At 45.7% G+C, this 27,336-nt stretch overlaps 1 protein-coding gene across 4 annotated transcripts in view; it reads left to right on the top strand.

The window, feature by feature from the left end:
* LOC138293061 (uncharacterized) overlaps positions 1–27,336 on the top strand; it is a 289,136-nt gene that overhangs the window by 228,317 nt on the left and 33,483 nt on the right. For all 4 annotated transcript variants that reach the window (XM_069232058.1, XM_069232057.1, XM_069232059.1 and 1 more), the window contains 3 exons: positions 24,488–24,554; positions 24,699–24,912; positions 25,529–25,580. In XM_069232058.1, the coding sequence (XP_069088159.1) occupies positions 24,488–24,554; positions 24,699–24,912; positions 25,529–25,580 (333 nt within the window). The remainder of the gene's footprint in view (positions 1–24,487; positions 24,555–24,698; positions 24,913–25,528; positions 25,581–27,336) is intronic.

The following is a 27,336-nucleotide window of genomic DNA, read 5'->3' as shown; positions in this document are numbered from 1 at the left end:
AGCTCAGCCGGCACCTAGGGAAACCTACCAAAGCTGTGCATTTTTGAAAACTAGAGACCTAGGGAAATTCAAGATGGGGTGACTTGTGGGGTTCTGACCAGGTTCTGTTACCCAGAATCCTTTGCAAACCTCAAAATTTGGCTAAAAAAACAAATTTTCCTCACATTTCGGTGACAGAAAGTTCTGGAATCTGAGAGGAGCCACAAATTTCCTTCCACCCAGCGTTCCCCCAAGTCTCCCGATAAAAATGGTACCTCACTTGTGTGGGTAGGCCTAGCGCCCGCGACAGGATATGCCCCAAAACACAACGTGGACACATCACAGAAAACAGAGCTGTTTTTTGCAAAGTGCCTACCTGTAGGTTTTGGCCTCTAGCTCAGCCGGCACCTAGGGAAACCTACCAAACCTGTGCATTTTTGAAAACTAGAGACCTAGGGGAATCCAAGATGGGGTGACTTGTGGGGTTCTGACCAGGTTCTGTTACCCAGAATCCTTTGCAAACCTCAAAATTTGGCTAAAAAAACACATTCTCCTCACATTTCGGTGACAGAAAGTTCTGGAATCTGAGAGGAGCCACAAATTTCCTTCCACCCAGCGTTCCCCCAAGTCTCCCGATAAAAATGATACCTCACTTGTGTGGGTAGGCCTAGCGCCCGCGACAGGAAATGCCCCAAAACACAACGTGGACACATCCCATTTTTTGAAAGAAAACAGAGGTGTTTTTTGCAAAGTGCCTACCTGTAGATTTTGGCCTCTAGCTCAGCCGGCACCTAGGGAAACCTACCAAAGCTGTGCATTTTTGAAAACTAGAGACCTAGGGGAATCCAAGATGGGGTGACTTGTGGGGCTCTGACCAGGTTCTGTTACCCAGAATCCTTTGCAAACCTCAAAATTTTGCTAAAAAAACACATGTTCCTCAAATTATGGTGACAGAAAGTTCTGGAATCTGAGAGGAGCCACAAATTTCCTTCCATCCAGTGTTCCCACAAGTCTCCCGATAAAAATGGTACCTCACTTGTGTGGGTAGGCCCAGCGCCCGCAACAGGAAATGGCCCAAAACACAACGTGGACACATCACATTTTTTCATAGAAAACAGTGCCTACCTGTGGATTTTGGCCTCTAGCTCAGCCGGCACCTAGGGAAACCTACCAATCCTGTGCATTTTTGAAAACTAGAGACCTAGGGGAATCCAAGATGGGGTGACTTGTGGGGCTCTGACCAGGTTCTGTTACCCAGAATCCTTTGCAAACCTCAAAATTTGGCTAAAAAAAAATATTTTCCTCACATTTCGGTGACAGATAATTCTGGAATCTGAGAGGAGCCACAAATTTCCCTCCACCCAGCGTTCCCCCAAGTCTCCCGATAAAAATGATACCTCACTTGTGTGGGTAGGCCTAGCGCCCGCGACAGGATATGCCCCAAAACACAACGTGGACACATCCCATTTTTTTAAAGAAAACAGAGGTGTTTTTTGCAAAGTGCCTACCTGTAGATTTTGGCCTCTAGCTCAGCCGGCACCTAGGGAAACCTACCAAAGCTGTGCATTTTTGAAAACTAGAGACCTAGGGGAATCAAAGATCGGGTGACTTGTGGGGTTCTGACCAGGTTCTGTTACCCAGAATCCTTTGCAAACCTCAAAATTTGGCTAAAAAAACACATTTTCCACACATTTCGGTGACAGAAAGTTCTGGAATCTGAGAGGAGCCACAAATTTCCTTCCACCCAGCGCTCCCCCAAGTCTCCCGATAAACATTATACCTCACTTGTGTGGGTAGGCCTAGCGCCCGCGACAGGAAACGCCCCAAAACACAACGTGGACACATCCCATTTTTTGAACGAAAACAGAGGTGTTTTTTGCAAAGTGCCTACCTGTAGATTTTGGCCTCTAGCTCAGCCGGCACCTAGGGAAACCTACCAAAGCTGTGCATTTTTGAAAACTAGAGACCTAGGGAAATTCAAGATGGGGTGACTTGTGGGGTTCTGACCAGGTTCTGTTACCCAGAATCCTTTGCAAACCTCAAAATTTGGCTAAAAAAACAAATTTTCCTCACATTTCGGTGACAGAAAGTTCTGGAATCTGAGAGGAGCCACAAATTTCCTTCCACCCAGCGTTCCCCCAAGTCTCCCGATAAAAATGGTACCTCACTTGTGTGGGTAGGCCTAGCGCCCGCGACAGGATATGCCCCAAAACACAACGTGGACACATCACAGAAAACAGAGCTGTTTTTTGCAAAGTGCCTACCTGTAGGTTTTGGCCTCTAGCTCAGCCGGCACCTAGGGAAACCTACCAAACCTGTGCATTTTTGAAAACTAGAGACCTAGGGGAATCCAAGATGGGGTGACTTGTGGGGTTCTGACCAGGTTCTGTTACCCAGAATCCTTTGCAAACCTCAAAATTTGGCTAAAAAAACACATTCTCCTCACATTTCGGTGACAGAAAGTTCTGGAATCTGAGAGGAGCCACAAATTTCCTTCCACCCAGCGTTCCCCCAAGTCTCCCGATAAAAATGATACCTCACTTGTGTGGGTAGGCCTAGCGCCCGCGACAGGAAATGCCCCAAAACACAACGTGGACACATCCCATTTTTTGAAAGAAAACAGAGGTGTTTTTTGCAAAGTGCCTACCTGTAGATTTTGGCCTCTAGCTCAGCCGGCACCTAGGGAAACCTACCAAAGCTGTGCATTTTTGAAAACTAGAGACCTAGGGGAATCCAAGATGGGGTGACTTGTGGGGCTCTGACCAGGTTCTGTTACCCAGAATCCTTTGCAAACCTCAAAATTTTGCTAAAAAAACACATGTTCCTCAAATTATGGTGACAGAAAGTTCTGGAATCTGAGAGGAGCCACAAATTTCCTTCCATCCAGTGTTCCCACAAGTCTCCCGATAAAAATGGTACCTCACTTGTGTGGGTAGGCCCAGCGCCCGCAACAGGAAATGGCCCAAAACACAACGTGGACACATCACATTTTTTCATAGAAAACAGTGCCTACCTGTGGATTTTGGCCTCTAGCTCAGCCGGCACCTAGGGAAACCTACCAATCCTGTGCATTTTTGAAAACTAGAGACCTAGGGGAATCCAAGATGGGGTGACTTGTGGGGCTCTGACCAGGTTCTGTTACCCAGAATCCTTTGCAAACCTCAAAATTTGGCTAAAAAAAAATATTTTCCTCACATTTCGGTGACAGATAATTCTGGAATCTGAGAGGAGCCACAAATTTCCCTCCACCCAGCGTTCCCCCAAGTCTCCCGATAAAAATGATACCTCACTTGTGTGGGTAGGCCTAGCGCCCGCGACAGGATATGCCCCAAAACACAACGTGGACACATCCCATTTTTTTAAAGAAAACAGAGGTGTTTTTTGCAAAGTGCCTACCTGTAGATTTTGGCCTCTAGCTCAGCCGGCACCTAGGGAAACCTACCAAAGCTGTGCATTTTTGAAAACTAGAGACCTAGGGGAATCAAAGATCGGGTGACTTGTGGGGTTCTGACCAGGTTCTGTTACCCAGAATCCTTTGCAAACCTCAAAATTTGGCTAAAAAAACACATTTTCCACACATTTCGGTGACAGAAAGTTCTGGAATCTGAGAGGAGCCACAAATTTCCTTCCACCCAGCGCTCCCCCAAGTCTCCCGATAAACATTATACCTCACTTGTGTGGGTAGGCCTAGCGCCCGCGACAGGAAACGCCCCAAAAGACAACGTGGACACATCACATTTTTTTAAAGAAAACAGAGGTGTTTTTTGCAAAGTGCCTACCTGTAGATTTTGGCCTATAGCTCAGCCGGCACCTAGGGAAACCTACCAAAGCTGTGCATTTTTGAAAACTAGAGACCTAGGGGAATCAAAGATGGGGTGACTTGTGGGGTTCTGACCAGGTTCTGTTACCCAGAATCCTTTGCAAACCTCAAAATTTGGCTAAAAAAACAAATTTTCCTCACATTTCGGTGACAGAAAGTTCTGGAATCTGAGAGGAGCCACAAATTTCCTTCCACCCAGCGTTCCCCCAAGTCTCCCGATAAAAATGGTACCTCACTTGTGTGGGTAGGCCTAGCGCCCGCGACAGGATATGCCCCAAAACACAACGTGGACACATCACAGAAAACAGAGCTGTTTTTTGCAAAGTGCCTACCTGTAGGTTTTGGCCTCTAGCTCAGCCGGCACCTAGGGAAACCTACCAAACCTGTGCATTTTTGAAAACTAGAGACCTAGGGGAATCCAAGATGGGGTGACTTGTGGGGTTCTGACCAGGTTCTGTTACCCAGAATCCTTTGCAAACCTCAAAATTTGGCTAAAAAAACACATTCTCCTCACATTTCGGTGACAGAAAGTTCTGGAATCTGAGAGGAGCCACAAATTTCCTTCCACCCAGCGTTCCCCCAATTCTCCCGATAAAAATGATACCTCACTTGTGTGGGTAGGCCTAGCGCCCGCGACAGGAAATGCCCCAAAACACAACGTGGACACATCCCATTTTTTGAAAGAAAACAGAGGTGTTTTTTGCAAAGTGCCTACCTGTAGATTTTGGCCTCTAGCTCAGCCGGCACCTAGGGAAACCTACCAAAGCTGTGCATTTTTGAAAACTAGAGACCTAGGGGAATCCAAGATGGGGTGACTTGTGGTTCTCTGACCAGGTTCTGTTACCCAGAATCCTTTGCAAACCTCAAAATTTTGCTAAAAAAACACATGTTCCTCAAATTATGGTGACAGAAAGTTCTGGAATCTGAGAGGAGCCACAAATTTCCTTCCATCCAGTGTTCCCACAAGTCTCCCGATAAAAATGGTACCTCACTTGTGTGGGTAGGCCCAGCGCCCGCAACAGGAAATGGCCCAAAACACAACGTGGACACATCACATTTTTTCATAGAAAACAGTGCCTACCTGTGGATTTTGGCCTCTAGCTCAGCCGGCACCTAGGGAAACCTACCAATCCTGTGCATTTTTGAAAACTAGAGACCTAGGGGAATCCAAGATGGGGTGACTTGTGGGGCTCTGACCAGGTTCTGTTACCCAGAATCCTTTGCAAACCTCAAAATTTGGCTAAAAAAATATATTTTCCTCACATTTCGGTGACAGATAATTCTGGAATCTGAGAGGAGCCACAAATTTCCCTCCACCCAGCGTTCCCCCAAGTCTCCCGATAAAAATGATACCTCACTTGTGTGGGTAGGCCTAGCGCCCGCGACAGGATATGCCCCAAAACACAACGTGGACACATCCCAATTATTTAAAGAAAACAGAGGTGTTTTTTGCAAAGTGCCTACGTGTAGATTTTGGCCTCTAGCTCAGCCGGCACCTAGGGAAACCTACCAAAGCTGTGCATTTTTGAAAACTAGAGACCTAGGGGAATCAAAGATGGGGTGACTTGTGGGGTTCTGACCAGGTTCTGTTACCCAGAATCCTTTGCAAACCTCAAAATTTGGCTAAAAAAACACATTTTCCACACATTTCGGTGACAGAAAGTTCTGGAATCTGAGAGGAGCCACAAATTTCCTTCCACCCAGCGCTCCCCCAAGTCTCCCGATAAACATTATACCTCACTTGTGTGGGTAGCCCTAGCGCCCGCGACAGGAAACGCCCCAAAACACAACGTGGACACATCACATTTTTTTAAAGAAAACAGAGGTGTTTTTTGCAAAGTGCCTACCTGTAGATTTTGGCCTATAGCTCAGCCGGCACCTAGGAGAACCTACCAAACCTGTGCATTTTTGAAAACTAGAGACCTAGGGGAATCAAAGATGGGGTGACTTGTGGGGCTCTGACCAGGTTCTGTTACCCAGAATCCTTTGCAAACCTCAAAATGTGGCTAAAAAAACACATGTTCCTCACATTTCTGTGACAGAAAGTTCTGGAATCTGAGAGGAGGCACAAATTTCCTTCCACCCAGCGTTCCCCCAAGTCTCCCGATAAAAATGATACCTTACTTGTGTGGGTAGTCCTAGCGCCCACGACAGGAAATGTCCCAAAACACAAAGTAGGCACATCCCATTTTTTGACAAAAACAGAGCTGTTTTTTGCAAAGTGCCTACCTGTAGATTTTGGCCTCTAGTTCAGCCGGCACCTAGGGAAACCTACCAAACCTGTGCATTTTTGAAAACTAGAGACCTAGGGGAATCCAAGATGGGGTGACTTGTGGGGTTCTGACCAGGTTCTGTTACCCAGAATCCTTTGCAAACCTCAAAATTTGGCTAAAAAACTAAATTTCCTCACATTTCGGTGACAGAAAGTTCTGGAATCTGAGAGGAGCCGCAAATTTCCTTGCACCCAGTGTCCCCCCATGTCTCCCGATAAAAATTATACCTCACTTGTGTGGGTAGGCCTAGCGCCCGCGAGAGGAAGTGCCCCAAAACACAACGTGGACACATTTCATTTTTTGAAAGAAAACAGAGGTGTTTTTTGCAAAGTGCCTACCTGTAGATTTTGGCCTCTAGCTCAGCCGGCACCTAGGGAAACCTACCAAAGCTGTGCGTTTTTGAAAACTAGAGACCCAGGGAAATCCAAGATGGGGTGACTTGTGGGGCTCTGACCAGGTTCTGTTACCCAGAATCCTTTGCAAACCTCAAAATTTGGCTAAAAAAACATATTTCCCTCACATTTCGGTGACAGAAAGTTCTGGAATCTGAGAGGAGCCAGAAATTTCCTTCCACCTATCGTTCCCCCAAGTCTCCCGATAAAAATGGTACCTCACTAGTGTGGGTAGGCCTATCGCCCGCGACCGGATATGCCCCAAAACACAACGTGGACACATCACAGAAAACAGAGCTGTTTTTTGCAAAGTGCCTACCTGTAGATTTTGGCCTCTAGCTCAGCCGGCACCTAGGGAAACCTACCAAACCTGTGCATTTTTTAAAACTAGAGACCTAGGGGAATCAAAGATGGGGTGACTTGTGGGGTTCTGACCAGGTTCTGTTACCCAGAATCCTTTGCAAACCTCAAAATTTGGCTAAAAAAACAAATTTTCCTCACATTTCGGTGACAGAAAGTTCTGGAATCTGAGAGGAGCCACAAATTTCCTTCCACCCAGCGTTCCCCCAAGTCTCCCGATAAAAATGATACCTCACTTGTGTGGGTAGGCCTAGCGCCCGCGACAGGAAACGCCCCAAAACACAACGTGGACACATCCCATTTTTTGAACGAAAACAGAGGTGTTTTTTGCAAAGTGCCTACCTGTAGATTTTGGCCTCTAGCTCAGCCGGCACCTAGGGAAACCTACCAAAGCTGTGCATTTTTGAAAACTAGAGACCTAGGGGAATTCAAGATGGGGTGACTTGTGGGGTTCTGACCAGGTTCTGTTACGCAGAATCCTTTGCAAACCTCAAAATTTGGCTAAAAAAACAAATTTTCCTCACATTTCGGTGACAGAAAGTTCTGGAATCTGAGAGGAGCCACAAATTTCCTTCCACCCAGCGTTCCCCCAAGTCTCCCGATAAAAATGGTACCTCACTTGTGTGGGTAGGCCTAGCGCCCGCGACAGGATATGCCCCAAAACACAACGTGGACACATCACAGAAAACAGAGCTGTTTTTTGCAAAGTGCCTACCTGTAGGTTTTGGCCTCTAGCTCAGCCGGCACCTAGGGAAACCTACCAAACCTGTGCATTTTTTAAAACTAGAGACCTAGGGGAATCCAAGATGGGGTGACTTGTGGGGTTCTGACCAGGTTCTGTTACCCAGAATCCTTTGCAAACCTCAAAATTTGGCTAAAAAAACACATTCTCCTCACATTTCGGTGACAGAAAGTTCTGGAATCTGAGAGGAGCCACAAATTTCCTTCCACCCAGCGTTCCCCCAAGTCTCCCGATAAAAATGATACCTCACTTGTGTGGGTAGGCCTAGCGCCCGCGACAGGAAATGCCCCATAACACAACGTGGACACATCCCATTTTTTGAAAGAAAACAGAGGTGTTTTTTGCAAAGTGCCTACCTGTAGATTTTGGCCTCTAGCTCAGCCGGCACCTAGGGAAACCTACCAAAGCTGTGCATTTTTGAAAACTAGAGACCTAGGGGAATCCAAGATGGGGTGACTTGTGGGGCTCTGACCAGGTTCTGTTACCCAGAATCCTTTGCAAACCTCAAAATTTTGCTAAAAAAACACATGTTCCTCAAATTATGGTGACAGAAAGTTCTGGAATCTGAGAGGAGCCACAAATTTCCTTCCATCCAGTGTTCCCACAAGTCTCCCGATAAAAATGGTACCTCACTTGTGTGGGTAGGCCCAGCGCCCGCAACAGGAAATGGCCCAAAACACAACGTGGACACATCAAATTTTTTCATAGAAAACAGTGCCTACCTGTGGATTTTGGCCTCTAGCTCAGCCGGCACCTAGGGAAACCTACCAATCCTGTGCATTTTTGAAAACTAGAGACCTAGGGGAATCCAAGATGGGGTGACTTGTGGGGCTCTGACCAGGTTCTGTTACCCAGAATCCTTTGCAAACCTCAAAATGTGGCTAAAGAAACACGTTTCCCTCACATTTCGGTGACAGAAAGTTCTGGAATCTGAGAGGAGCCACAAATTTCCTTCCACCCAGCGTTCCCCTAAGTCTCCCGGTAAAAATGATACCTTACTTGTGTGGGTGGGCCAGGTGCCTGCAACAGAATAAGGCCCAGAACTTGTAGAGATAGAGGGGATAGCACAGCGAGTTTATAAGGACATATTCTTTTATACATCTTTAGACTGACTCTGCTTTGGGGACCCACATAAGTGAAGTGTCATTTTACTTGGGAGACTGAGGGGAACACTGGGGAGTAGGAATTTTGTGCTGGAGCGGTGATTGTACAAACAAAAGTCAGGAAAATATGCTTTTTTAAGCAAATTTTGCGGTTTGCAGAGGCGTCTGGGTAAGAAAATGTTGGGGGATCCACGCAAGCCACATCTCCCTGCACTCCTTGGGGTGTCTAGTTTTAAAAAATGTCTGGGTTTGGTAGGTTTCCCTAGATGAAGGCCGCACCCAGGACCAAAAACACAGGTGGCCCCTCCCCCCCAAACACAGGTAGTTTTGTAATATATCATTTTGATGTGTCCACATACGTCTGTGATGTGCCAAACACTAAAATTGTGAAAAGAAACGCACTTAGGTTATGTGAAAAAGACACCTCGCCCACCAACCAAGTTGGTGGCATGCTTCATCATCGGGGGTCCCACCTGAGACACCTAGTGTGTCTCTAGTGTGCTGCGACGCCTGATTACAGCGGAGCAGGTTTTGTCATTTGTACCACACATACTGGTTGGATTTGGCACGAGGGTGAGTGATGGTTCAGTAGATCAAATTTTATTAACAAGAGATTTCACAAAAGTGAAATGCACTGGTAATAACTGAAAGGCCAAAAAACTGAACCAATGACTCACAGCTTGTGAGCTGTAAAGCCACGACAAGGCACCAACCGCTTTACAGTCCATTCACACACCTTTCATACATGACATGCACAAGACCATTCACGGCGCCAGCCACGGGCCCAGCACATTACAAGACTCGCATCCACAGACAGCGCCAGTCAAGAGCCCATCACTTTCATACGCCCACATGCCTGATACAGCAGTCACACCAGCTGATGAGTGTGTGGACTGGCGTTTGGCTGGCACCGCCAGCCAAGCGCCATCCCACCCACACCACCAGCCAAGCCCCACCCACACCACCAGCCAAGCCCCACCCACACCACCAGCCAAGCCCCACGCACACCGCCAGCCAAGCGCCACCCCACCCACACCGCCAGCCAAGCACCACCCAACCCACCCACACCGCCAGCCAAGCGTCACCCCACCCACCCACACCGCCAGCCAAGCGCCACCCCACCCACACCACCAGCCAAGCCCCACGCACACCGCCAGCCAAGCGCCACCCCACCCACACCACCAGCCAAGCCCCATGCACACCGCCAGCCAAGCGCCACCCAACCCACACCACCAGCCAAGCCCCACCCACACCGACAGCCAAGCGCCACCCCACGCACACCGCCAGCCAAGCGCCACCCCACGCACACCGCCAGCCAAGCACCACCCTACACATACCATCCCTTTTTTTTTGTTTTTAAACAACAAAGAAACCACTAATCATAAATAAGTAGAAAACTACAAACACAAAAGCTCTAACTGAATACATGACTAATGCCAACCGTGAAACCGAACATATAAAAATATAAAACAGCAGTTTACGCTCACGGAATTTCCCAATAATTCTTCTGTGTGTGGTAGCTTCTGAAACAGCCACCCACACACAGCCCAGGCTTTGAAGGACAATCAGGGCAGTACATCCTAGTCTCCTTCCTGATACCTCTTCGAGCACAGACTCTACATCTCTTAGCAGGAAAGTTTTTTTTGGCCGTAGGAGGTATGTGCTCAGCAAAGTGACGATCTTTCAATCTAGCCACATCCTCCACCACTGCTTCTCTAGGAACTCTTGCCTGTTCCAGCACAACAAGGCTAGCTATGATAGACTCCTGAAATTTCACAAATGTCATCCTTGACTCTTGAGAACTATCCTTGAACATAACAAAAGCATTAAAAGTTGCCAAGTGGAACAAGTGAACCGCTAATTTCTTATACCACACATAAGACTTACGAGCAGCAGTGTAAGGTTCTAACCTCTGATCTACTCTATCAACACCACCCATGTGCTTATTATAGTCTAAGATGCACACAGGTTCGCGCACTTCGGCAACCTGACCCCAAACAGCCACAGGTGAAGTACTCTCATCATGGATGGTGCTTAGCATGTATACATCCCTCTTGTCTACAAATTTCAGAGCTAGCAGCTCATCATTCCGCAAGGCACTGCACTGTCCCTTCTCAAGTTTTTTACAGACAAGCTCTTTTGAATAGCCTTTCCGATTAGAGCGGATTGTGCCACAAGCAACAGTGTCCACTCTGAACAACTCCTTGAACAACTGAACTCCAGTGTAGTTATCTACATATAAATGGTGACCTTTGTTAAACAGTCATCTACCAAGTTCCCACACAATTTTCTCACTAACTCCAAAAGTGGGTGGACAACCAGGGGCGTCAATATTGGAATCCCTACCAGTGTAGACCTGGAAATTATAAACATATCCTGTACTACTTTCTGACAGCATATACAATTTAATTCCATACCGTGCCCTCTTGCTAGGAATGTGCTGCCTAAAAACCAAACGACCCTTGAACAGGACCAAAGACTCATCTACAGATATTTCTTTCCCTGGAACATAGATCTCTGAAAACAGATCTACCAAATGATCAAGGACAGGTCTAATCTTAAAAAGACGGTCAGAATCAGGATGATCTTGTGGCAAGGCTAAAGCCTTATCTACAAAATGCAACATCCGAAGAAGAAGCTCATACCGGTTACAACTCATGATGGCAGGAAATATAGCAGTTGCCATCAAGGGACTAGTAGACCAATATGAAGACAGCGATGGCTTCCTTATCAGCCCCATCAAAAAAGTTAAACCCAAGAACTTTTTCAACTCTTCCAGATTTGTGGGAATCCACCGGCTAGCTCTAGAGTGTGGCCTAAGTCTGGCAGCGTTGTCCCTCGAAAACTGCTCTGCATACAAATTAGTCTGCTCAACAATCTCTTCCAAAAATATATTGTCCATAAACAACTCAAAAAAGTTGACGGGCAAAAAGTTTTCCGTATTAACTCGACACCCTGGAAAACCAGTAAACGCAGGCAACTGTGGCTGCTCCATGTTTGGTACAACCCATGTGTCAGGTGTTCCAATGGGAAGCCTTTGAGCCGCTGGCTCCTGCACCATTGGCACATCACTGTCCTCCTCTAAAACAGGCCCTTCATCAGCACTGAGAGTGGCTTCATCATCAGATGATTAATCTCTGACAGAAAATTAACTTCCAGAATCCTGCACTTCCTCCTCTGCCTCAGATGCAGAGTCAGTCTCATATTCATGGTCAGAAGATGACTCAAAAAGCACACTAACAACCTGCTGAGCGGTCATCCTACGGCTATCCATGATCCTTCCTACAAAAATTAACTGGACAAATACACCACCAACAACCAGCACTGTGTAAGATAAGTAACAAAGTATAGCTTTATCACTAAGAGTTATAAACTCAAAAACTATACTGCTCACTTGCCTGAAAAAGCTTGACTCACCAGCAACTACTCTGCACAGATACAGCAATCACCAACGATATCCCACTAAAAAGAGAAGAAAAAAAAAGCAAATTAGACATAAGACAACACAATAATCATTGTGCATAAATCTAAGGACAATTTCACACACAATCCTGCATTCAGTACACCACCTACAAACATGTCATTCATGCATGGCAACAATACTCATTTGCTTACCTAAAACATGCAACTACGCAAACCGCAGGACAACTACTGCCAAAACTGCAACAAGCCACAGCAAAGTCAGCAAAAGCTTTGAACTAGAACAAAAAGGAGAAAAACTGTTATTATCATAAAAGCAAATACTTTGCCAGTTGACAAACACTCCGCCACCAACCATTTTTTCATTTTCCCTTGTGTCTAGTGTTCTCTGCTTGGGGGAAGATGGGCCTAAAAAAAAAATAGGCCAATCTACCCCCAAGTGGGGGGGAGGGGCAGAAATCGCCCAGATTACATTGCACCCTTTGGGGGGGCAACCCTTGCCCAAGGGGCCACACCCCCACACAAAGCACACACACATATAGTATCCCTGACGCTATGGGGATTCTGCCCCCCTTGGGGACAGAAAGGCCTTAAAAAAATAGGCATATCTGCCCCCAAGGGGGGCAGAACTGCCCAATAGTACATATGGGCCCCTGGGGACGACCCTTGCCCAAGGGGCCGCCCCCCAACACAAATAAAAAAAAAAACAATAAAATCCCTGGTGTCTAGTGGCTTTCTGCCCCCCTTGGGGACAGATTGGCCTAAAAATAAGGCCAATCTGCCCCAAGGGGGGCGGAAACGGCAATAAATACATTGGCCCCCCAGGGGGAGAGACCCTTGCCCAAGGGGCCACCACCCCACACAAAGCACACATACACACATAGAATATCCCTGGCGCTACTGGGAGTCTGCCCCCCTTGGGGGCAGAAAGGCCTAAAAAAATAGGCATATCTGCCCCCAAGGGGTGCAGAACTGCCCAAAAATACATATGGGCCTCTGGGGGCGACCCTTGCCCAAGGGGCCGCCCCCCAACACAAAAAATAAAAACCAACAATAAAATCCCTGGTGTCTAGTGGCTTTCTGCCCCCTTTGGGGGCAGATCGCCCTAAAAATAGGGCCAATCTGCCCCCAGGGGGGGCAGAAACGATGAAAAATACATTTGCCCCCAAAGGGGAGCGACCCTTGCCCAAGGGGTCGCTCCCCCACACTAATATCACACACACACATACTGAAATCCCTGGTCTCTAGTGGGCATTCCTGCTGCCCGATCGCATCACGATCGGGCAGCAGGAATGCTCAAAGAGACATCGAGGGAAAGGAAAACCCTTTCCTTTCCCTCAATGCCTCTTTCAGAGCATCCCCCCCGCACGAAGGTGAAAAACTCACCTTCTCCCTTAGACGCGCTGGAAGCAAATGGCTTCCAGCGCGTCTTTCCCCCTTTCCATGAAATCAGCGTGCAATCGCACGCTGACGTCTTGGCGGGGGTGGGGGTGAAAGGGGAAGGGATTCTCCTTTCAGCCCTGGCCTGGGGGGGTGGGGGGGTGGCCCTCGGGGGGAGCGCTATCGCTTCTCCCGAGGGAAGCATTCAGGACGCAATGGTTACGTCCATGGTGCCACACGGGCCACACGGGCGCTGCCATGGACGTAACCATTACGTCCGTGGCGGGGAAGGGGTTAACAAAGATATAAAACACTTTTGATAAAACCTTAATCAGCCTTCTCTTTATCTACCTGTAAGTGTATCAAATGTACCCAATTGTTTAATCTATGCACCAAATAGTAGCAATTCCTGCAACACGTTCTAACTGGAGAAAATAATTGGACAATCATCTATTCTCCTAAATAGACAAACATTTCTTCATCCATATTAAGACCTGTTGGAATATGCTGTCCATTTCCAAAATGTACACCAATTCCATTTTCCTAAGCTTCTGTAATTCCCACCTTGTTTTGTGACTGGTTTCCTGTCCATTGCAAAGTACTGTAACAGATTTATGTTGTTATTATGTTCTTTCTCAAAATGTTGTGCCACTGGGTATTCCTTTTGGATAGCTCTCATGTGCTCTAGTATTCACTTTTCTACTGGAAACACAGTGCTACCTATATATGTTTTGTCCCAGGGGCATATCAGAGCATATACACAGAAATCAGATTAAAAGGGCAAGTATTTAGAGATATATTTATGTGTCTTACTAATGGGAGAATAGTATTGTTTTACATTGTGACTGAACCTGCAAGCTTTACAACTGCCACACATAAAATCCAGCTGTGATCCCACCTGTTCTTCTTGTTTTATTAGTAATGGTATTTTTGCACAGTTTATCATTCAAGGGCCCACTTTTTAAAAAAAGTGATACTAGGGTGGCCCCCCACCGACTTCTGCACTATTCCTTCTCTGGCAATATTTGTTGAGTACCTTCCTTACCTCACCAGCTTCATTTGGAAAGGTGTTAATAAAATGCACAAACTTGGAGTTTTCTTCAGACTCCTTTGATCTGAGGGCCAAAAGTGTGTCTCTGCACACTCTCTTAGCTTTTCAAGTGCACTTTTAAGGACACCCCCTTAATATCCACCTTCCTTGAATCTGGATATCATGACTTGGCATTCTTCATGAAAAGAGCAATTCGAGCTACAATTCCTACAATTCCTGCTAGTAGCTGGCAGCACAGTATTGCCTGAAGTAATCTTTCTATGTAGTTTTTTTGTTAATTTATAATCCTCTATAGTCTTAGTTACGTCCAGGAAGTCTACACTGTTTGTGCTTATATTCCATTCCATCTTCAGATTGAAATTATTGTCATTCAATTTATCAATGAATTCCAATGCCTGTTTTTGACTTCTCTTCCATACCACAAACAGATCATCAATGTATTGTAACCAAAGTATCACATGCATACTAAATTCAACTACTGTCCCAGACACCTGCTGCTCCAACCATTTTATCATGAGGTTTGCATAACTGTGAGCAAAACGGTTGCCCATTGTCGTGCACTGTATCTGTCTGTACAGCTGGTTTTTGAAAGAAAAGAAGTTATTAGTAAGACAAAACTCAATCATCAATATTATTGTTTCTATATGGAACAGAACAGAAAGAGAGTACGTTGGAAAGTGTCTGCATGATGAATGCTCCTATAACCCCCCAACCCCGCCCGTGCACGGACTTCAGGCATGTGCAGGGGGAGTTGGCTGCAGGGCTTAGGCTGCGGCCAGGCCCCAGGGTCAAGCCCTTGTAAGCACCTAGAGAGAAATTGAGCGAGGGAGACAGATAGAGGTTTTTCAGGCCTTGATGAATGATATATTTGGAATGAGATGTTTTCAGACAAATTGAAAAGAAAAATGCATTTGTCAACTAAATAGAGTGAGATCCTCTTTCGGTATGTACCTTACGTATTTGAAGTTGAAAAGAAATTGAATTATGAAAATGACCACAGTCACAGCTAGACTTAAACCCACAATCTTCAGCGTGACAGTCTGAGACCTTAGCCACTATGTTACAGGTGACTTATTACTTTACAGCGTCCAGACATAACTATGACTTTCAATCCACAGCTTTTGATTTCAAAAACACGTAAATGCTCCATCACTAAAAATGTGTAAAATTTAAACACTAGTAAATAAACAAATACACAGCATGAGATACAAGGACTTGAACCCTAAACCTACTGACTGGCAGTTCAATAGCTGTCCCACTAGGCCATTTTATTGTTTTTTTGTTATTTTTATTAAATGTACAGGGCCACTTTACAGACCTAGCCAGCTCAACTCCAGCGGGAGCCAGCACTGCTCCTGCAAGCAGGGAGCTGCTTTATTTAGCAGCTCCCTCCTTGTGGGAGCAATGTTTTCATCTGTTTCCTTGCACGCATATCTGCATGGAGGGAAACAGATTAAAACTCTGCTTTCTGCAAGCAGGAGCTGTTGCAGAAAGTGGAGTTTGCTTGCTGTCAGCCACCACTAAGCCAAAGCAAACAGCTATGTCCCAGGGTTGGGCACCCTGGACAAAGCAGAAGCCAGCCCCCTCCTAGCCCCAGGGAGGTGGTGGTCCCCGGGGCTGGGAGGCCATGACGGACCCCCTTCCTTCTTTAAATTCAGCCTGAGGAGGTGGCGTTCCCTGGGGCAGCAGGTGGAGGGTGCGCGGCCCCACTTTTTTCAGATTAAAGCCCTGGGAAGATGACAGTCCCTGTGGCTGCGGGGGCTGCACGACCCCCGGCATTCATTTAGTAGTTAAAGCCCTGGGGAGGTGCCAGTCCCTGGGTCTGTGAGGGGGTGGTGCAGTCTCCCCCATTCATTGTCATGAAAGCCCTGGAGAGGTGGCAGTCCCCACAGCCCCTCTGTATTCAATGTAATAATCACCCTGGGGAGGTGGCGGTACCAGGGGCTTCAGCAAGTCCAGGAGGGGACCCTAGGGACCTGTCCCACCCGGGAGCTTCATTAAAAACAAGCACCAGAGCCTGAGCTTGTTTTTTTTTAAAATGTTGATGCAGTTTCATGACCCGTCGCAAATTCACAGCAAAAACAAAAAAGAAAAAGCGTTTTTGCTCTGAGGGATCCCTGTGAGACCCCAGCACCAGAGTTAAGGGGAGAAGGTGTCCTTACCCTGTCCCCTTTTCTTTTTTTAAAATCTTTTTGTCTGGGACTCCGATAAAGCCGAATCCCGGCATGACTGTCACCACTTCTTAGTTGAAGTATTGGCAGTCAATCAGATCTCAGCGCAAGATCGGGAAGGTTTGTGGAGCCCTTGCGCCCCTATACGTACTAGTTTGTTTTTTCTTTAATTTCTCAAAAATTACTGAACTTATTTTCACCAAATAACAACAAGGGCACTTTGTAGACCAAGAGCTACCTTGTTCCTGTGGAAAAATGCATGAGGAAAAAGCGTTTTGGGACCTCCCCCTTTTTCTCCACCACCCACTTGATGGATCACCCCAAAACTTTCCAGACAGATGTTGAAGTGAGCATCATATTGTTGGGAAAATTTCATGAAGATTCATCAAACGTCACCAAAGTTATTAGCAAAACAACTAATACTTTCTATAGAAACCAGGTCCTACTTATACCTAGTGGCAACCACCACATATATATATATATATATTTGAGTGTCTGTTGGTGTGGTGTATGTGTATATATAGATATATATATAGAGGGAGAGACAAAGAGAGGACCTAGGCCCTCATTATGAGTTTGGCGACCCTGTGGAGAAGACCGCCATGTTATGAGCATGGCAGTGCTCCCAACAGAACACAGCCAATACAACGTTAGTACCGCCGCAGTTGGCAGCAGGCATTTTCAGGCCAGCGGAGACCATGTTTCCGCCGACCCTATTACGAGGTTGCACACCGCCAGGATTTCTGGGGGGATTACACCTCCACAAAAAGCCTGGCGGAAATGAACAACATAAAAGGAGACACTCACCTCCAGGAACACCGACACAACTGTAGCTGCCTTGGAACCCAAACATGAAGTCTTCCCACTGCTCCTGCTGGCCATAGACCTCCAGGCCCAGTGACGCAGACAACAAGCATAAGTACACCCACCTAGCACACACTGGAGGAAGTGTCATTAGTGCACACCCACACACAACACACAACCCCAGCACGGCTAAACACGGCCACACACACACGCAAACATACACCCGTACCAATACACAAACACACGTACATACACACATCCACACACAAACAACACACACCATGGCCAACATACGCATGCCATGCACACAAACACCACCACCACTGTCAAACACATCTACATACAACACCACCAAGTCACACAACGACAGCACCATCATAACCACACAAACGCATTGCCAGAGAGGCACACCACACACCTTTACAGGAAAACACATGCTGGCAGCAACACATAACAACAGCACACAACCAATACAAACAATAACACTGCCAAAAAACGTGTCTGAGCACACGCCACATCCACGCAGCATACAAAGTACATCACAGATGCATCACAACACACACCACTACCACACACAACACCAACACAACACAAGTCCATAGCACAATTCACCGACACAACTCATGCTGCTGCACAAACACATCACATACACAGAAGACACACCAAATCACTCATGTACAACACATACTTGTGGAAGGAAAGCCAGGACAAGTTTGTAAACATTGGCACCAACTGTGAAGTGGTGCAGATATATTAAAATATATAAATATATGTATATGAAACTATATTAAAAAATAAGTCTACTGGTCAGTCCAAAAATCCTCAGTGCCCCTGGCACACTAGGCAATGTCTCTTGGCCCAACGTGACTCCTGATTGCAAAGTGGCCTCCACATGGCAGGGGCATCAATGGGGCAAGCAGGCAGCTATAGGGTAATGAGGGGGTGAGGTGGGTGATTGGGTCTGGGAGGGGGGTCCTTTGGTTTAGGCTTAGAGGGGGAGTGGTGTTTGCCTTAGACTTTGACTTAGGGGGAGGGCCCTTGGTTTTGGGTTTGGGGGGTTCTCCCTAGCCTTTGAGTGGGTTGAAGTCTTAGGTGTGGTAGGAACATGGGCAGTACCAGGGGGGCCAGGAGAGGACTGGGAGCTGGAAGGACTGGGTCTGGGGAGGGTAGTAGGGCACTTGGGGGAAACACAGCCTGGGTCAGTGGGAGGGAATAAGGCAAACTCATACAAAAATCTTTTTTGGGGAGAACAAGGGCAGTCATGAGAAAACATTTGGGAGTGGAGGGAGAGGGAGTGTTTGAGAGGTGTGTGCGGCTATGTGCCCTGGGTGCTGAAGCGTGGGTGGATGCCATATGTGTGCTTGGTGTCTGATGGGTGGGTGGTGTGTGGGTGTTTAGGTGACCTGGGAGGAGGGGGAAGGAGATGCCAGGGTGGATATGTGAGTGTCAGTTGGGGTGGTGTGTGCAGGTAAGGTGGATGTACTGCATGTGGGAGTGTTGGTAGTTGTGGTGATTGTGCAAGTGATTTATGGGGTGGATTTATGGGTGTCTGCTATTGTGGTGATGGCAAGCATGAGGGAACTGGTGGCTGGATCTGGGAGTGTTGAGGTTGTGATAGCAGGTTTGAGTGGTGTAGTGTCTGTGAGGGAGGAGGTGGGGGGGTGTCTGTGTAGAGGGTGGATGTAGTTGTGTCTGCATCTGTCTGTTGTCTGTGTGCATGGCAGTGATGTGACCTGTGGTGCCTGTGTTTATCTTTGCGAACTGTGTCTGTTGAGGTGGATGAATGGTGGTCTGACTGTGTTGTGGGTGTGGGGAGAGAGGTGTGGGATTGGGCACAGGTAGCTGGAGGGGGAATGGAAGATGAAAGGGTACCGGCTGCCGTCAACGAGGAGGCCAGAGCCTGAAAAGAATCCCTGCAGGCCAGTCAGGGCACAGTGAATGCCTTCCAGGTAGGCATTAGTCTGCTGCATCTGTGATGCCATTCCCTGGATGGCATTCACAATGGTTGACTGTCCCACAAAGATGGACATCAGGAGGTCAATAGCCTCCTCATTGAGGGCAGCAGGGCTGACTGGGGCAGGGGCAGAGTGGCAAAGGAGATGCCCCCCCTCCTGGGTGAGCGGGCACGGGCAACTGGTTGGGGAGCTACAGGGATGGTAGTGCTGGTAAGAGGGGTGGCGGATAAGGATGGTGCTGGGCTGGTCCCAGATGGGTCCGCCACCGCAATGGGAGCATCCATTGGAGGAGGAATCTGTAGATGAAGTTGTCGATCCGGTGTCTCCTGTGGAACTCCCCTCGCACTCCTTCCCACTGGTCCGCTCGACTCCACTGGTCTCAGCCTCCTGAATCCCATGGGCTGCAGCTTCCCCACTCGCCAGTACCCTTTCTCCTTTGCCTGATGATGCTGATGCACACAAAGACAGAGGAGGAGAGGGAGGGAGGGTTGGAGAGAAAAAAGGGTGCTATGGGTCAATACCTATCCATCATTCACACAGAGTAACAACCTCAAAATCTGCTGATATGCCATGAGATTGCATACCTTTGAACTGACATGCACATCTGGCTAAAATCATAGTACAAACTCAAGCTATGCAGTGATAACCTACTGATATGGAAACATATAGTAAACTTTGACTTGATGAAGGGTCCTACAATGCACAGTAGCACAGTACTTGCCACACTAATACGCTTGTTTACATAGACACACCCTGTACTCCTTAACCATACAATTCCTGCATGGCAAGGCAGCATGCCAAGAAATCCTTTCACAATGTGTACAGTAATATCTTGGCCCCCTGCAGCCATCTACACCTACAGTATGAGGCAGGGGATTGAGAACTCACCAATTTCCTCTGTCATAGTGTCAGACTATTACTGACGACAATACCCTGACACCTCAGGTATACTGTTGCTGATGGAAGGATCTGCTCACTCAAAAGATGTGTAATGTGTCCTGAAAAACTCAGACATGGGAGTAAGACCCCTCATGAGTCACTGTCTGCATGGCATTGGCAGACAACATCGAGAAAAATCCTGCCAGGGTGGCTCATACCCATAGCCAGTGTGCAAGTAACAATTATCTACACCACATCTTCCCACTAGTAGGCTACCCAGACCTATAGGTGCCTACCATTAGGCAGTTGTGAGTGTGGGCCTACCCCCTTTTGGCTGCTGTGCTGCCCTCAAGTGCCCATTCACCTCTGGGTAAGCCACCGCCAAAATGCGGGCCATTAGGTGTGTCAAGGTCCAACGGGCACCTCTCCCTCGTTGGGAGGATGTCCCCAGCTGGGCCTCAGTGATCTTCTGGGCCCAGCAGCTCAGGTCCTCCCACTGCTTTCTGCAGTGGCTGCTCCGCCAGGCATGGACCCCCGTGTCTGCACTTGCTTGGTGATGGCACACCAAATCCCCTTCGTCTGATGGGCACTGACCTGCAAGGGTGACACAGACAGAAGGAGAAAGTTATGTAGAGTGGCATCACAGCAGTGGACTCCACACACCTGACACATCTCATGACCTCACAAACGTGCACGTATGCCACTAATAACCCAACTCCTTTGCCATCGGCATGCATCTACTCGGTTTGCGTCATCACAAATCCTTTGCTATCGGCATGCATCCACTTGGTGTGCGTCATCACAATGCCTTTCACACCCACACACATCACAAGCAGACAGAACAGGAACATCTGACCCACCTGCTGCCCTAGTGCCCCATACAACTGTCCATACAAGGGTAGGACCCCATCTACTTATCCAGCCACACTTAAGTGATGGAAGGGACCTCTCTCCTGCAGGATGGTGCTTCGAGAGTCAGAACACAGCAGCCCAGGCAATGGAGGTCTTGCTTGCACGAGTGTCAGGAGTCAAGTGAGCTATGCAACAACAAATGACGGTCTCGTCCGCTGCGTACATGACCATTACCGCTGGCGGTGATCATCATTGGCCCCAGTCTCCTGCAATCTGTGGACCACCACCTCCCTGAGGCACTTATTACAAATTAAATGCAGGGGAGCTTCTTTGCTCCTATGCAGCCCCAAGGACTGCCAACTCCCTGGGAAACACATTCTATTTCAATGCGGGTGGCCCTCCTGCAGTCCTGGGTACTACCACCTTCCCGGGCACATATTCAAATCAAATGCAGGGGCAGGTCACTCTGCCCCTCCATAGCCCTGTGGACCACCACCTCCCTGGGGAACATACACAGATCAAATGGGGGCACTGCTTGTCCCCCTGCAGTCCTAGGGATCACAACCTCTCTGAGACACATACTCAAATCAAATGTGTGGGGAGCGCTTGTCCCTCCCGCAGTCCCGGGGACCACCACCTCCCCAGGGCTCATATTCAAATCACAGGTGGAAAGGATGCTTGCCCCCGCCACACAGCCCCGGGGACCACCACCTACCAGGGGCAAATATGAAAAAGAGAAAGGGGGTCCGTTTGGGACCCCAACACCCCTGCGGTCCACCACATTCTGAGGGCTAAATTCATAACTGGACGGGGACCTCCTGCTCCCCCCTCCCCCCCCTTGAGGAGCATAGTTGGACCTCAATACTGGCTCCTGCTACATCCTGGGGTGCCCATCCCTGTGGCATAGCTGTTTGCTGTGGCTTGGTGGAAACTGACAGCTCCCACAAAGCAAAGCTGCCAAAAACAAAAAGCTCTCCCTTGCAGAAAGCAGAGTTTTCATCTGTCTTCCCTGCACACAAATATGTGTGAGGGATTGACAGATGAAAGAATTGCTTCCACATGCAGGGAGCTGCTATGTAAGGCAACCCCCTGCTTGTGGGAGCAATGCCTGCTCCCTCAGGATGTGGGGAGTCGGCTAGGACCCCGGGCGTTTCAGGCTCTCCCCAGCGGTCATGTTACTCTCTCTCTCCTCCATCCCATACTTCTTTTCAAACACATATCATATTTGAGTAACACTACTTATTTACAAAAAATATAAAAGTCTTATTAGGAACCTTATCAATTAACCTAAAAGATTATATATCTAAAAAGTAAAGATAAACTAAACAATATACATGATTATTAAGCCCCACAAAAATAAATGAGTATAACACAATTAACATAATTAATGATCAATTAAATCATTATTAATAAATTAATAATGAATTGTTAATCATTACTTAAATAACTTCCCACCCAGTGCCCCTTCAAATGGGGCACAATGCACCTAATGTATAACTTAAATAATATAATTATTGCACAGTTGACATAATAATAATCAGTTAAGTAATAATTAATTAATGGTACATTTTTAATTAATCATTACTTAATTAACTTCCCATCGAATACCCCAACAAACCCAGCAGCCACACTGAATATATGACTAACAAATATACTTTTCACAAAATTTACATAATTAATAATCAATTAAATATTTGTTTAAATAATAATTTTTTGTTAATTCATTATTACCTAATTAATTTTCCATCCTGTACCCCTAGAAACCCAGTAGCCCACACCTGATATACCTTAAAAAATATAATTATTACACAATTTACACACTAATTAGTCAATTAAATAATTAATAATAAAATATCATTAATTGTTAATTATCATACTTAATTAACTATACTCCTACAACCCTAGCAACCCGCTATCATACTATAAATTAGTATTAGAAATCAAATTAAAAATTATAAATCACTTAAAATTACAGTATATATTAACAATTTTATTGAAATTTATACAAACAATAATAACACATAAAATAAATGTATGAACTAAAACACATACTGAAAATGAAAATTAAAAAACAATCTTTTTTTCCACTGTATTATTGAAAACGATATTAACAATAAAGATATTCTTGACAACGATATTACTTACCTAAGAAACTCGACATTCTTGACAACAATATGTATGGATAATGATATTTTTGTATCACAATATTTTTTCCAATATTTCTGTAAATCGATATCTAAAACCTGATATTTTGTCCAAATACCTTAAAAGGCACTCCCGGATGTACAACTTGCCGTCTGGCATTACAGTTTAAATCAAATGATCTACACCGTAGACATGTTGAAAGAAATTTGTAATTACCTGAGAAGTGTATATATTCACTAATTTACGGCTCACTGAAATTACATTTTCACTGGTACATTGACATGTTTAGATAATGTCTTTGCTATTATTCTTGATTTTATGGTATTTCTAGGGCAGTTCATGTGTATTTTGAAAAGACATTTGAGAAATTATTGTTGACAGAGCCAAGAAGATATCATTGCTGTTGATTGTAGTAATAACCAGGAATTCATTCTGGTAGAAGTGGGTAGACAGACTCAAATCTCCATAGACTTCCAATTCCATTTTAGGGAGAAATATGTATTTGTTGCTAGGGAAAATCCTTCATTTCTCAGGTGGTGCCTGAAGGAAAGTAATAAGACTACTGGCATATATCTGACGCACTGTGAGATAGAAGAAATGTTACTGTAAATAAGGTTGGAGAGATCACAGTCTGTGCCCAAGGTATGAATGCAGTGATGGCTGCTATATGGTCTTTCAGTATTCTGACACCTACGGCTGGTCTCCACTGTCATTTTGCTAGTGTAAAGGTCAAGCCATGACAGTATAAGACCACGTATACCACATCCATTCTTTAGTTTTTTTTTTCTATTGCCTCAAATCAGTGATGAGGGGAACGTGATGGAAATTACTTAATAAAATCACTGGCTGAGCCATTTTCAATATTAGATGTCACTATCAGCATACAATATTCTTTAAATGTAATTATTTGACAGAAATAGTTGTGGTGTTTTGTGAACCACCACCACCCAACCAAAGCTGTAACCTGCAAACTATGGCTCTGAAGACTGATTCTATATAGGAAACTATTCATAACAGCAGTAGTAGATGTTTGCTCAAACATTGAATTCAAGGTAGTTTAAAAGCTAAATAGGTGCTACTTAAAGTGACAAAATATTGTGTCCATTGACCTGGGATGTGTTTCAATCATACAAAGCTGTCTTGTATTTCTGTCTTCTCTAGAGTTATTTGTCCAGAAGGATGCCTAAAACAGGAAGTCACAGTTTGGGGGACTGATATCTACACAGACGTAAGTTTATTCGTTAAATGCATTCATCTGATGTTTTTGTAACATTGCAGGAAATTTGGCAAGTTAAGCAAATATTGACAGCATGAAGGAGGAGGTAACTGTGAAATGTCATATTTCTTATTAACCACTGCTGCTTTCCCTTAGGACTCGTCCATCTGCAGAGCCGCAATCAATGCGGGGAAAGTCAGCAATGCTGGTGGAAGAGTGAGGATGGAAAAGAGGCCAGGACAAAGCAGCTACCAGGAATCCACGCGGAACGGAATAACAACCCGGAGCTATGGTTCTTGGAGTGGATCATTTATTTTTACCTCAGTCAACACTGTCATCCCAACCACTGGCCCTGCTCAACCTCATGAAGGTGAGCAGTGCATCTAAGGAATAACTGGTGACATTTTCAGATAGGTTCACAGCTAACTTTTATGTACCATTTTGTCTTATTCAGTTCAGCCTCCAGAGATATCTTAGATGAACAGTGCCTAGAAATGGATTTGGCCATGGTCATACAGAATATTACTGTATTATATGACACCTTACATTTTAAAAGGGTGTTGGAAGCAAATTTTAACAAAGATGTAAAACTATTTTTGGTCTGATAATGGACCACTTTAAATGGGCTTGGCAAAATGTCTTTGACTGCAACTTTCAGAGTATGAGCTGACATCTAATATGTATTGTAGCTCTAGTTTAAACCTTGGGAGAATATAACATTTCTGTGTGAAACTGCCCATTATTAAAGGTCTGGAAACTGTTAATAGATAGGAAATGTGAAAGAAAATTGATAGAGAGATCATGAGCATGGAAAACGTTTTTCAATGATAGAGTGTTTGGTATTCTCGGTTTCCTTTGAATTGTTTCTAGCTCATGGAACGTGAAACATCAGCCAAATTTGGAATTTGTCACCCTTGAAACCTTTGATAAGAAGTCATGTTTTCAGCCACTCTTACAGTATAGTAAGTTTCTCCACTTTCTTTCAGTTCCTGTTCAGTGCAGCACCACAGCAAGACAATTAATTCAAAATACAACAGAGTAAGTATAATTACTGCACTGTGCCTTTCTTTATACACAAGATTACAGTGCCTATTTGTATTCATTTCTGTTTTAAACTCTATGAAACTTGCTTCCCTTTAATTCAGAATCTCTAAAACTCAATGGCCAGATGAGGCAGCATGATACCCTTGCATTACAAAACCTTCACAGGGTATTGACATCACTCTCTTTCAAAGCAAGACCTTATCGCAGACACCCAAAAGCAAGTTGAATGAAGCTGTTAAATACCAATTTTTAAGAGGTGATAACCATGGATCCAGGAGTGGGGAGTAGTGGGCTGCTGGACTGGCTGTGAGTAGTTTTAGACTCAAGCTATGTCCCAAAAAAGTTGAGAAAATAAGATGTCTATTTCTTTCATTTAATACCTACCTGAAATCTTTTGTGTGAATATAGCAGTGATGTATTCACATTTAAAGACTACTGTAAGACTTAAAGATACAATTTAAAACAACTTCATTTAATACAAAAAGTGCTTTCAAGATGGTACACAAACTTAAATAAAAGTAAATGATAGGTTCATTGGGCTCTCTATGGATTCAGACTGGTGAACTGCTGATGAATTCCCCAGCATTCAACTCATTGAACAATCACTTACACAGACCATTTCATATCACAATACCTTAACAACTCCCATGACAGTGGTAGCATTCTCATTGTGCATCATTTCCCTAGTGGACTGGGACCATTGGAGGGAGTTTGTTAGGGCAGTCAATTTCTCCAGCGCCCCCAGGCAATAACAGCAGGCTCAGGGAAGTATCTGAGAGAGGAAAGAGAAAGAGGAGAGAGAGAGAGAGAGAGATGAGATAGATAAGGAAGGGAGCAGGCTGGTTTGAATATTTTAGACAGGGCTGCTTTTGGTTCCCACTCTGACTTGTATGTGTGCCTTCCTGCTTTTCTTTTGCAGAAGCTATACCAGTGGTGCCAGCAATAGTGAGGCATTGCCTAGGTGCAGCTCAGCTGAAACCTTCAGGGGTGATCAGATTAGTTCTGCCACTGATTATAATTGTTTGCCTCTGTGCAGCTCAGTTTTATCCCTTGGACCCTATTGCTCTCCATGGGAGACCATTATGACATGGCTACCAACCATGCATGTGGTATTCCCTAAAACAACATTGGCCTGGTAGTGCTGCAGTTGAGATCACTATGAACACTTAAGGGGGTCGAGTGACACAATGCAGCAGACCTTCTTACCCAGTGACCAGCCTTGAATTATGCCATTAGACTGCATGGTGCCATGAATTTGATCTAACACAAAGACACCAAAATCATGGAGAGCTACTTTTTTTGCCATTTCAATAAACAAATGTGACATGCAGTGGATTGATCCATAATTTGACATACATACCATCAAGCCATGGCTTAAAGGAGTCTCACTTAAACAAGGCAGTGGCTGAAGAGGTGCCCCCTTCAGTATGATATATGGGATGTATTGTGTGTGCATATGTTGTGGATTTTTTGATGGCAAATGATCTTGACTGACAGCTAGAACTGCTTGGAACCAGACCTAAAAAACATTCTTTCTATGACCCTTACAACCAACTACCCAACTCCCTTCAGCCTAATAAACTCAGCAACAAGGCAATAAAGCAAGCCTTCCCCTGTGCACTCGCTGAAACCTGCCTACTCCTGCCTAATTTCTGCTAGCCAACGGCTATTGCCCTAACCTGTGGCACGCACCAAACTCTGAGACAACCCAGGCGGATCCTTGGTTCCCCATCGTCCACACACTCCCATT

The sequence above is a fragment of the Pleurodeles waltl genome, chromosome 4_2 (assembly GCF_031143425.1).
Source record: "Pleurodeles waltl isolate 20211129_DDA chromosome 4_2, aPleWal1.hap1.20221129, whole genome shotgun sequence".
NCBI lineage: Eukaryota > Metazoa > Chordata > Amphibia > Caudata > Salamandridae > Pleurodeles > Pleurodeles waltl.
The sequence above is the reverse complement of the archived record's forward strand: the minus strand, read 5'-3'. Positions and strand labels throughout refer to the sequence as shown.